Source organism: Gadus macrocephalus, chromosome 11 (genome assembly GCF_031168955.1).
Source record: "Gadus macrocephalus chromosome 11, ASM3116895v1".
Classification (NCBI taxonomy): domain Eukaryota; kingdom Metazoa; phylum Chordata; class Actinopteri; order Gadiformes; family Gadidae; genus Gadus; species Gadus macrocephalus.
The window spans coordinates 6,952,229-6,964,141 of record NC_082392.1 but is presented as its reverse complement, the minus strand read 5'-3'; the positions used below and the strand labels follow the sequence as shown (position 1 = coordinate 6,964,141).

The following is an 11,913-nucleotide window of genomic DNA, read 5'->3' as shown; positions in this document are numbered from 1 at the left end:
TTACCTTTGCATCCATTTTTGTTCAATAGGCCTATTCTTTAAATTATAGGCTTAATTTTTTAACTATATCGTCTCGATGTTTTTGTCATTGTCCAATCAAGATGTGCATGTTTGCATTGAAGATATCATTCTCTATGTGTCTCTATTTTACATGCATAAGTGGCAAATATCTGGTTGTTTTCTGTAATGGACAGGCCCACTGAATATTATCAACAGAGTTTATGAATATTGTCTTGGTAGAGATATTACTCATTCACTCACTCGACAGGTTTATTGTCTCCACCTACAGGGAGATATTGGTATTGCCTGATTAAGGTTAAATCAGTCAGTAATAAAGCATTACATCAAGTACAATGTTATTACTCGATTCATTTGGCTGTCTAATTCAGCATTAATATGATAATCAACATAATACTAAGTACTATGTACTTATATTATTACTAGTGGTAGTAGACATTATACTGCAGCTGCTACTACTACTATTACTACTACTAATAATAATATTAATAATAATAATAATAATAATAACACTAAGACTAATAGACAGTTTATGCTTTTATATTTATTAAAATACCTATAGACTAGCTGTTAATTGATGTTGGCCTTCACTGCATATGTGATTTGTTTTGACTATATTGTTTTACTGTTGATGAAGTAATTAAGAATACAATTTTAAATAATGTGTGTTAATATAATAATTATTACTACTAATATTATGACCAATACAACTTCTAATGATTCTACTACTATTACTAATAATAATGATAAATACTTATATTACATAATATACTGTCAAATACAACTCCTAGGGAGTGTATTGTGTAACTATCTTGGTTGAATCCAAAAGAAAAGGGCCCAACCAATGGTTCCCCTGGTCTGTTGCATCATGGGTGTTGAGATGTGTGAGTGTTCTGCAGCGTCATGTTTTGCATGCCATAGAAGTCAAACGCGGGGCTGACCTGCTCACCCATGCCAGTGGAGTAATGGGACAAGAGGGGGAGTTGGCATGCCCAAACCAGCAGAAGCAGGTCTCCTCACTTCAGCCAATAAGAGGAAGGCAGGAGGCCGGGATTTCTCCATGCTGCTGTGTTTTTTTGATCCGATCCGTTCCGCACCCTGCAGTGGAAACGCGGCAATAGGTCCCATGAGCTCTACCGGAAGGGGCGTGACTTCGCCACTCTATTATGAGATCGAAAAATATGAATGGGTGTCAATGGAGAGAAAATAATTATTTTCTGGTCCCAGTCTTTATATGCCCTGGATTACACATATGTTGTTTGTGGATTTAAATGATAATCTTTCATGCAAAGAAAACTAAAAATGTTCGTGAAGAAGTTTGATAATTTTAGGTTTTATGTGAGGCCGCTTTGTGAAATGTGAACTACAGCTCTTCGCTGCTCTCGACGCATATGATATACGTCACCACACCCGCCCTTGGAACTCGGCACAGAGATGGCGATCTCTCTGCCCCACTTCACCGCTTTTTCCAAGGGGAGGATAAAAGCATCGAAAGAGGTGAAAACCATTATAAATCGGGGCACGTGCAGAGTTTCAGTTATGCCGATGGGAAGATTGTCGGTCTTCTCCACGCCAGTCGCAGGGAGCGTGACGTCACATACGAGCCGTGTAGTCTTTGGCCCAATCCCGTTTCTTTGCTCACTGTCTCAACCCTACATCTCAACCCTAACCCTCATTGCTCATTGCTACCCCTCATTGCTACCCCTCATTGCTACCCCTAACCGATCCCCTACCAAATGGGACAACCCTACCCTGTGACGTCATCATGGCCTCCCCGTGCCCCCTAGCAGATAACCAGACCCCTGGTAATGTTACAAGTGACAGACTGGCTGCCATTGTCTCGGGCAACGAGCAAGACGCATTGTAAAGATGTTTAACCTGAAATGGTATTTATATTTTGTAATTGGCATGTTTAAATAAAGTGTTATAATTAATTAATTAAAAAAATAATACTATTTGTTGTGGCATCCCGCCACATGGTCCCCGGCCTGGACGGGCCCGGGGTACCGTAGAGGACGGGGTGTACCACCCCCACCCACCAGCCGGCGAGAGAGAGCAGCCCTTTCGGCACCCCAATCAGGGTGATTGGGGGACACCTGGCCGAAAGCACGGGGGCCATTTTAAAAGGAGGCACAGCACAGCACAGCACGGGTCGGGGGCAGGAAGGAAGGGCTCGTGGAAGCAAGAGAGCCTAGAGGCCCACGGAGGCCCTAGAGACCGTGAGAACCCTGGTTGATTGAAGTGTTTGTGAATAAATGCCTGGAATGGCTTTAACCTTCCACAAACGCGTCGTTTGTACCGGTAACCCGGCTCATTCAAGGAGCGGGTTACCACACTTGGTGGAGAATGCAGGCATGAAGATCCCACTACGACCCCCCGCAAGAGACGCTGCTGCCGCCGCAAGAGACGCTGCTGCCGCCGCAAGAGACGCTGCCGCTGCCGCGAGGGACGCCGCCGCCGCCGCCAGGGACGCCGCCGCCGCCGCCAGGGACGCCGCCGCCGCCAGGGACGCCGCCGCCGCCGCCAGGGACGCCGCCGCCGCCAGGGACGCCGACGCCGCCGCCAGGGACGCCGCCGCTGCCGCAAGGGACGCCGCCGCGGGAGAGAAGGCCGCAGCGCGAGGCCAGGACGGGGCTGCGCCGCCGGCCGGCGCGGACGGGCGGACGGGTCGGCCCTGTATGCTGGCGACCTGCTGGGCGCAGAGGACATCTGGTAGTCCGACCATCCCGGCGAGGGTTATGAACCAGGACACGCAGGCCATGGTGGACACCGGCAGCGTGGTCACCCTCCTCCGCCCCGACTTGGCGGGAGGGAGGGAGGGGAAACCCATCGAGGTGGCCTGCGTGCACGGGGACATACGGTCCTATAAGACCTGCCATGTGGTCGTACGGACACCACAAGGGGTGTTTACGGCACGGGCGGGGATTGTACCCAACCTCCCCGTGCCGCTCCTAATCGGGAGGGATTGCCCGATATTTCGCCGGCTTTGGGACCCGGCACTAGAGTCCCGGGGCAGGAGAGATGCGGTCGCCGCCGCGGCAGGAGAGGCAGCCGCCGCCGGCGCAGCGGGAGACGAGGCGGCGGGAGACGAGGCGGCGGGAGACGAGGCGGCGGGAGACGAGGCGGCGGGAGACGAGGCGGCGGGAGACGAGGCGGCGGGAGACGAGGCGGCGGGAGACGAGGTAGCCGGAGACGACGCTGCCGGAGACGACGCTGCCGGAGACTACGCAGCCGGCGCCGCAGGAGACACCCGGCCCCGGCGAGATACCATCCTGGGCGGGTCCCTCGGCTACCTGGGGCTTGGACAAAGGGTGGAGGAGTGTGGCATCCTGCCACGTGGTCCCCGGCCTGGACGGGCCCGGGGTACCGTAGAGGACGGGGTGTACCACCCCCACCCACCAGCCGGCGAGAGAGCAGCCCTTTCGGCACCCCAATCAGGGTGATTGGGGGACACCTGGCCGAAAGCACGGGGGCCATTTTAAAAGGAGGCACAGCACAGCACAGCACAGCACGGGTCGGGGGCAGGAAGGAAGGGCTCGTGGAAGCAAGAGAGCCTAGAGGCCCACGGAGGCCCTAGAGACTGTGAGAACCCTGGTTGATTGAAGTGTTTGTGAATAAATGCCTGGAATGGCTTTAACCTTCCACAAACGCGTCGTTTGTACCGGTAACCCGGCTCATTCAAGGAGCGGGTTACCACATTGTCCCTCGTAATATACCTCTATTTTGAATGTCACTTAGCTACATGTTAAAGGTGGTATTAGGGTGCACTCACACTAGGCCATCTGGCCGTGGCCGTTGGCCGTTTTCACACCTAACCGTGCTCAAATGGCCCCATTGTTCTCTGGCCTGCACTCACACTAGGCCGTCTGGCCGTGGCCGTTGCAGCTGTGGCCTGGCCAGGGAAGGCTCTTGTACATACGTCATCACGTCGTAACACGTCATCACCAAGCGTCCGCTGCATGGACCATAATAAAGTCTGCCGCCAGTCAGAGTTTTAACAACAATGGACAACAACACAGAGAACACACCAACAGTTGAACCGCTTGACGCGATGTTTACCGTTTAATGGGAAAGAAGGCTCGTCGCCTTTATTATGTCCGTGGTCGTCGCATTGACTATACGTCATCCAGCTCAGGTTGCGTAGCGCGTGTCGGCTCATTAGCATCTGTACCGTAGCGGCCCGTGCCGTAGCAGCACACCTCTCCCAAGTGGCCAAATTGGCCTGGCCTGGCCAGACTGGCCACACTCACACTGGCAGATTTGAGCACGGTTAGGTGCTAAAACGGCCACGGCCACGGCCAGATGGCCTAGTGTGAGTGCACCCTTAGATAATCGGTTATGAACAAGAACACTTTAGAAGAAACACTTTATTTAAATAAGAAACACTGAACCACACATCTAAAAATACACACACATGCATCTAAAAATACACACACACGCACACCTAAAAATACAAACACACACACACACTCTCAGCTTTTGAGAGAATGGTGGAGAATCACATCTTCTCCACCATTCCGCCAACTTTGCCTCGCTCTCCTCATGCCTCGCCTGCCCCCTGGCACTCTCCTCTTGGAAGGGGGTCTGGGGTGGTGGAAGAGGTGCCTGGGGTGGAGGAGCATGAGGGAGAGGTGGGGGAGGCTGGTGGCAGTGGACTCAACGAAGTCCTGAAAGAAAACGAATAAGAAGGAAATAGGAATTATATGCCAGAACTGGTTGATATGGCCATATATGTACAATATATAATAGCTATGTACACAATATAGTCCTGCCAAAAAATACATTGATTAACCATGTAATATTACAATATAATATAATATATTAGTATATATACTATTACTTAGAGAATATTACTAATATAATATAATATATTAGTATAAAGCTTATTTTTAACCTGGAGTCACTAGAACATGGAAGATCTGGATATCATACGACATGATATCCAGCCCGGTCGTATGCAGCCCGGTCTGCAGCCCGGCCATCGCCCGGTCTGCAGCCCGGGCGATGGCCGGGCTGCAGAGCCCTAGATCGGGCTCCGGCCGAATACCGGGGTCATGCGGCCCTTGAAAGTCGGCCGCGGACTATCGCGATCTTCCACGAAAGTTGGCCACAGACTTCCGCGATCTTCCAAGAGTCCGCGGCCGGGCTTCGCAGAGTATGCAGAGTATAATTAATAAAATAATTACTAGTTAATTACAGAGAAAACACTTACATTTGTGTTTTTCCAATCCTGTCGCATCTTTTCGCCCTCCATCTTGTCTAGGATATTTCTTGATTTTCCGTTTTCTCGCAAGGTATTGTGGGAGCAAGTCAGAACTGAAGCGCTTTGAGGGTGCCCATCGAAAATCTCAATTTTGAGGGGATGTTAGCCCTCCCCCTACCCCTTAAGCTACCTTTAAACGGGTATTGGGACATGGCTCCACGGCGCGTGAACGCGCAACAGCGAGGGTTAGGGCTGAGATTTTGAAGCGAGCAAAGGATTGAGATTCAACCTTTCTCGTTGTGTTTTTTCTATAGCCTTTATCTGAACAATTGCACAATAAACGGTCGAACTCTTTGCATGAAAAATGATCCTTTAAACCCACAAACAACATATGTGTAATCCAGGGCATATAAAGACCGGGACCAGAAAATAATTATTTTCTCTCCATTGACACCCATTCATATTTTTCGATCTCATAGGTCCCATGAGCCCTACCGGAAGGGGCGTGACTTCGCCACTCTATCATTGAGCAGAAGGGGATAGTCACAAGTCATTCTACAGGTAACGAGGGACGCCCCCTGCTGGAAAGAACGTGAAATTGTAGGAGTCAAACCCCTCCCACTTTCCTTGTTCAGGTGTTAAAGTTTGTGTCGTGTGCGTCCGCTATTATAATAAAGAACTAGAATTATTGAATAACTACACCTATCCAAAGTGGATTTGTGATTTATATCTGAAGAAGATTTATAATCAACAGAGTCCCGGCCTCCCCCTGTGTCATAGGAATTTGGTGCAAAGGCAAAGCTCTTTGTACGTTGCGTTGGTGACCAATAGTTACACAATTGTTATCTTTATTTACTGACTGATCATTCGATGATTTATTTGTTACGTTTTAATTTGCACCTATTAACGATTCGCTGTTTCATATAGCTTTCCTATAATCACTCACATTCATGCTTTGTTCAGTTTATAAAATATATGTTTTGACTAGTAGGCTATTAAAGGCAATACGAAATTGTAAATTGTAGAAAATGGTCCATGTTGGGAAAAACAACTTATTTTCTAAGCTTATAAGAGGTGGTAGATGTTGACTACTTGTACCGAATTTTATTTGTATAAATCTTGTATGTATATATCTTGGTGTCCTAAGCTCCACAAACTAGAATCTTGTTCCAGATAGGAATGAGTTATTTCCGAGCGGGTTAATAGAGCACATTTGGTTATAGTTACACAGGTCCACCACTAGATGTCCCTAATTAGATATAAAACCAGATACGATTCATTTATTCTGAATCTATTCTAAATCTCTTTATTTTCCTTAATTGAATCAATCAATTTAAAGTATAATTATCACAAATGAATCAGATTACAACTAAGATCAGTGTACAATGAGTCGGACGTCTACTTGTTTAAACACTGCAGTCTACCATTCTTTCGTCCTCTATATTCTAATACTATATAAAACTACGTACCTATATAAAACTACTTTACTTTTTTTAAAACTATTTCCACCTAAACAGATCCTTAAATCTTGAACAGAAGTTACATTTCAGATCAAGGCATGTCAACTTCAAGGTAACAACTCGTGAACGCGCCTCTGTGCTGTGCTGTGCGCGTCCGCGTCCCTCACCTCTTGCCTCTACTCGTCTTCCCCCTCCCTCTCCTACACACACAAGCCGGAGAAGGTAGTTCAACCCGAGGGGACGGAATCCATCCGAGGTCCAAAACACTGCGGATTATCCTCGTTTAAAACTATTATTTCATAAAGAAAAACCCCGATATGGTTCCGTCGGCTGCGCAATGGATTTACACCAAGCGGCCTGGACCCGAGAGGCGAACTTAAAACGCTATTTTCCCGCAACAGACGCGGACCTCTCGGCTTGAAGCGGACGACGGACCAAGGGGACCGCTGTTCTGAAGAGTGTGTTTCAAACTACTCCTGCAAAGCAAAGGGGCTGCGTTTTCATTCGTGCTGTCGGGAAGAACTGTCGAGATAATCACGATTTAGTTGTAGGTGTTTTGTGTGAGAATAATCTTTGCAACACACAGTCCAGCTGTTTTATTTTATAAAACAGAGCTCTCCCCTCTGAAGCATGGGGGATCTTTCAATTTTCTGTGGGATACAAGCTGTACATGAGAGGCGTCAAGCATGTTTGAAGAAGACATGTCAGCGTTGGTTGGCGAAGCGAAAGCATTGGATAAAGGGGTACTAACAGATGGGCTGAGCTGGGTTATAATGTTCTGTACAACCTTCTGAGTAACATGCTGAATTACATCCCCCATCTGATTGACTATCTCATTGGCAAGGGCCTCAGGGCTTGGGAGAGCAGAACTTGTGCCTTGAGGCTCATGTGAATTACCCACAGGGTGACTTGGGGGAGGGGACACATCCCTACCGATCAAGGGGAACCCTGGGGTACCCTCATTTCCCCCCAGAACAATACCACGCCCGCTCACAGGTGTTCCAAACTGTAAGAACATAGGAGAACCCAACACTCCTCTCCCCCTGCCAACGGCACGAGGGGCGCTATACCCCTCTTGACTAAAACTCATTGGGAAAAAAACAACAAAAAAAAGTAAAATGTTCTATGTCACAAATTAAATTCAACATTCAAAAAAATGGAATAAAGTAATTACAAAAGAGCACCTGAAAAAATAAATGAACAGAAAAAAACGATATGCTCTTTGACAGCTCAACAGTCAAATAAAATGTCCACCTGATTACACTCAGAGGAGCAGCAGTAGAAAACGAATCCCCGGATGGCGCTGAAGAAGCCACCGTCCAGCAGGAGATCGACGAGTCACGGCATCAATGTGACCTTGGGTACACTGCAGCTCTTCTGCTTCTTATATGAACTCACGGAGACAGGTTGGGTGGAGCCCTGGCTAGACTGGTTTATTAGCTGCAACATGGGACAACACACAACCAGTGTTCACATATATATCTATTAGCCGTAGTCCGTTCGAACACAACATAAGCTTGGTTGCTTCTGAACTTTCAAACACAAACTTCAAATGACGACGCTGAAGTTGGCATTTCACAGTGAGGCTATAGCCTACATTATATAAAACATAGTTACAGATTTGTGAAACCTTTGACAGACTGAGCCAACAAAACTCTCTATACACTCGCTCTATATTGTAGATCTACACATGCATACATGCGTTTGTGCTGCACACGATTCCTCACATGCAGCTGGGCCAGGCTAGGCAAACCCCAACCCTATGTCATCACCGCTGTGAACTAGCCATTGCAGACCACTGACCTTGTTGCAAATGGATGTGTGTGTGTACCCATTTACCGTGACCTTTTCTGCACACAGTCATCTTTGTTGATTTATTTAATTGAATTACATAGGAAAAGAGATTTTTTTTTAAAACTTGTCTATGTTCTCCCCTTTTCTTTGACAGAGCAACAGTTTTTGCTGCTGCGGCCTTCCTAGATGCCTTCCAGAAAGTTGCCGACCTGGCTACCAACTCACGAGGTAGGGATGAGGAGAAGTGTGTGTGTGTGTGTGTGTGTGTGTGTGTGTGTGTGTCTCAGTGTGAGTGCATATGTTGGTCGGTGTGTGTATATGAGTGTATGGTATCCAAGCGGCTGGCAACTCATCCACTCATCCTTCAAGCGAAGCGTCCCTGTCTCTGACCCGGCGGCTCTGCTGGTGAGGCAGCACGATGGTCAGCGCTAAATGGATTTCCACTCACTCTCATGGCGCATCACGCGCATTTCCCTGCCAGCGTTTGAGTGCCTTCGAGCAAGCTCACCCTTCACAGAAGTTCTCGCTCAGTATAACTCACTGCATGTTTGCGCACACGCATGTGAGGTGAAACGTTAAGATTAAATATATAAAAATCTGACATAAGTCTGGCTTTACCTCAACCTGGCAGATTTTCTACGGAATGACGACCGGCTCAACGCTAGTCACGTTCTTGAGGAGAGTCGCTGCTCCCTCCAAGATGGAGAGATTTGGAGGGAGACAAAGCCCGAGCGATTAGATCGATCTCTCCTTCTCCCTGGCGTTGACACCCCGCTCTGTTCTATTAATAGGAGGTCCCTCTCGTTCTCTCTGTTGTTCGTTCTCCCTCTCTCCCTCTCTCTCTCCCTCTCTCTCTCTCTCTCTCTCTCTCTCTCTCTCTCTCTCTCTCTCTCTCTCTCTCTCTCTCTCTACTTATTAAGTAATAACGTTTCCAACCTTTATGTCATAGCCTAGCCAAGGGGCAGCTACAGGTTGAAAGGCGCAATACCATTCTATTGCATCTTCATAAAACCAGGGTTAGGGTAAGCTACAGCTACATCATATAAAAACAGCATTCTGAATTTCAGCTTGTTGTAGGCCTATATGACTCTGTTTGAAAGGTCTGCAGATGGCGGTTAGGGAGAAATCACAGTTACAGCCCAGGTACACTTCAGGTACAACGTGGTCTCTTCCTCAAACAAAAACAACCAGGGTCGTTTTTGTGTGTTTTACCACCTAAATGTGTAACTGCCGTCTTGGATAGTGTCATGTTATGTAAAACCAGGCATCAACTATTATTTCTACTCTGGGTGTGGCACTGCCATCTAGTGGTGTCATTTAATGACTACACCAAGCTACTGCCATGTTTCATGTCTCCATCAGACACAATGTAAAACGACACAAGGTCTTAGATTGAGCTGATTTTGTGTGTTTTCATTTATCTTGCAGGTGAGAAAGGTGTTACGGGCTGGACTGGACCATCTGGAATACAAGGAAAACCTGGTGATTCTAATCATACACAATAAAATGAGTCATGATTAATAACTAGAGTACTAGCATGAATAAAAAACTATAACGTGTGAATTATTATTTATCAGCAGCATGTCCACTCATAAAAACGAGTTAAACTAGTGGCTTGCCGCAATGATGAATCATGATGTTGTAGCACAGAAGGAGTGGCCTGTGAATGGAGCTTAACCCAAATCTAACCCTAGCAGCGAGAACATGAGGTTTAGATTCTGCTCTTCTGTTGTTCTGGATCCAAAACTCCCTGACCTGGTTCAAAACACGCCATTTAAGATCTAGAGTCCAGCATGTGGTCGATACGATACAATGCATGACCCGTGTGTCTGAAGGGTGAAGAGCAGAGGATGAGAGGTTGTGTGTTGAACCCATCAGGTACAACCTGTGACTGTGGGAGGTACCGGAAGGTGGTGGGGCAGCTGGACAGCAACATCGGACGACTGCAAAACGCTCCCAAATTTATAAAGAACGGTATATTAAAAGTTCAGTATTTGTGTGAACATGTTGGGTAACAAATGCCTTATCCAGGTTATGATATTCAATATTCAGTCATACTGGGACAATATATGGACCTAGTTCAAAATAAATTGTTCAAATATTGGGACCTAGTTCAAATCATAAAAGCAAGAAGACATGTTACATAATCTCTTCCTAACAAAATTAAACCCATCTCATGTGTTTATACCACACACCAGTGGTGCCCTCGCACCACTTACCTGCACCGCTCAAACCCTTCTCGACCCTTTGGACTTGAACCCGAACACCAGTAGAACTGTGTACACACAGAAGGAATCAAAAGGGACCTATAATAACCCCTGTTACCCCTCCGCCTGCCGTAGTGCTCTTGGGCCTGAGGGAGATGGAGGAGCGCTACTACCTGCTGGTGACAGAGTCCCGGGCCTTCGAGGAGGCCCTGGTCAGCTGTCGGCTCAGGGGCGGGGCGCTGGCCATGCCCAAGACCAGGGACGCCAACCGCCTGCTGGCCGACTACGTCAGCGGCTCAGGCCTCACCGCCGTGTTCATCGGCCTGCAGGCCCGGAGCGTGGTGACAATGCCAAACAGAGCTCACGGGAGAACCAGCCCAAGGGATCATGGCATACACAACTTTTCAATGGGGCCTCATTTCCCTAAGCAGTCATCTTGTTTCCATCTCGGTCCCAGTTCCTTCTTCACTGCCCCCCAGTGAGCTAGCGCTGACAGCCAACATGGCTGCTAGGTGAAAGAGTCCCGAGTGAAATAGTTTTAAGCACTTAAGCATTATATATTGATTCTCTTTCTTCTGTAAAATCTACTTATTGTGAGTCACTTTGGATAAAATTGTCTGTTAAATGCCCTGAATAAAAATAAAAAGATAAATATGTTTCATATACATATAAATATAATATAATATATAATATAACATGAATATAAATGAGAATGTAAATGTAAGCCCTCCATTGAGGTGGTTCCGCAGTGTGCTTCTGGAAACTTCTGGAATCTCTAAAAAACGTTCATCGTGTCCCCAGAACGGCACCAGGACCCAGGAGTACGTCTTCGCGGACTCCAGCCCTCTGGGGGGCTTCGCCGCCAGGGGCCCCCCAGCAGCACCAACAGCTCCAGCTGCGTGGAGTTGCTCAACACCGGCAGCTGGGGCCCCGCGGCCTGCCACCTCGCCATGTTCTACATCTGTGAGTTCCCCAAGACCAGGAGAAGAGTTGGCGCTGCTGGTTGAGGAGGCGGAGGTGGAGGTAGTGGTGGTGCTGGTGGTAGTGCTGTTGCTGGTGGTGGTGCTGTTGCTGGTGGTAGTGTTGCTGGTGGAGGAGGTGGTGTTGCTGGTGGAGGAGGGGGTGGTGGTGCTACGCAAGGTTGATGGGAGGAGTGGACTGATGAGCGGAGATGCCAAAGGGGGCTCCTCCTTTGGAATCCAAGATGGCCGTCTAACTGTAGACACGCCAA

The 11,913-nt window shown here is 47.9% G+C and overlaps 1 protein-coding gene across 1 annotated transcript; it reads left to right on the top strand.

Annotated features, from left to right (window-relative positions):
* The first annotated feature begins 7,978 nt into the window (after window positions 1-7,978).
* Window positions 7,979-11,801, top strand: LOC132467505 (collectin-10-like). Its single transcript, XM_060064831.1, is given in 6 exon segments — window positions 7,979-8,042; window positions 9,904-9,957; window positions 10,354-10,449; window positions 10,818-11,023; window positions 11,484-11,544; window positions 11,547-11,801. Coding segments are annotated over 6 exon segments (624 nt in total). The 3' UTR covers window positions 11,690-11,801.
* Window positions 11,802-11,913: the final 112 nt, after the last annotated feature.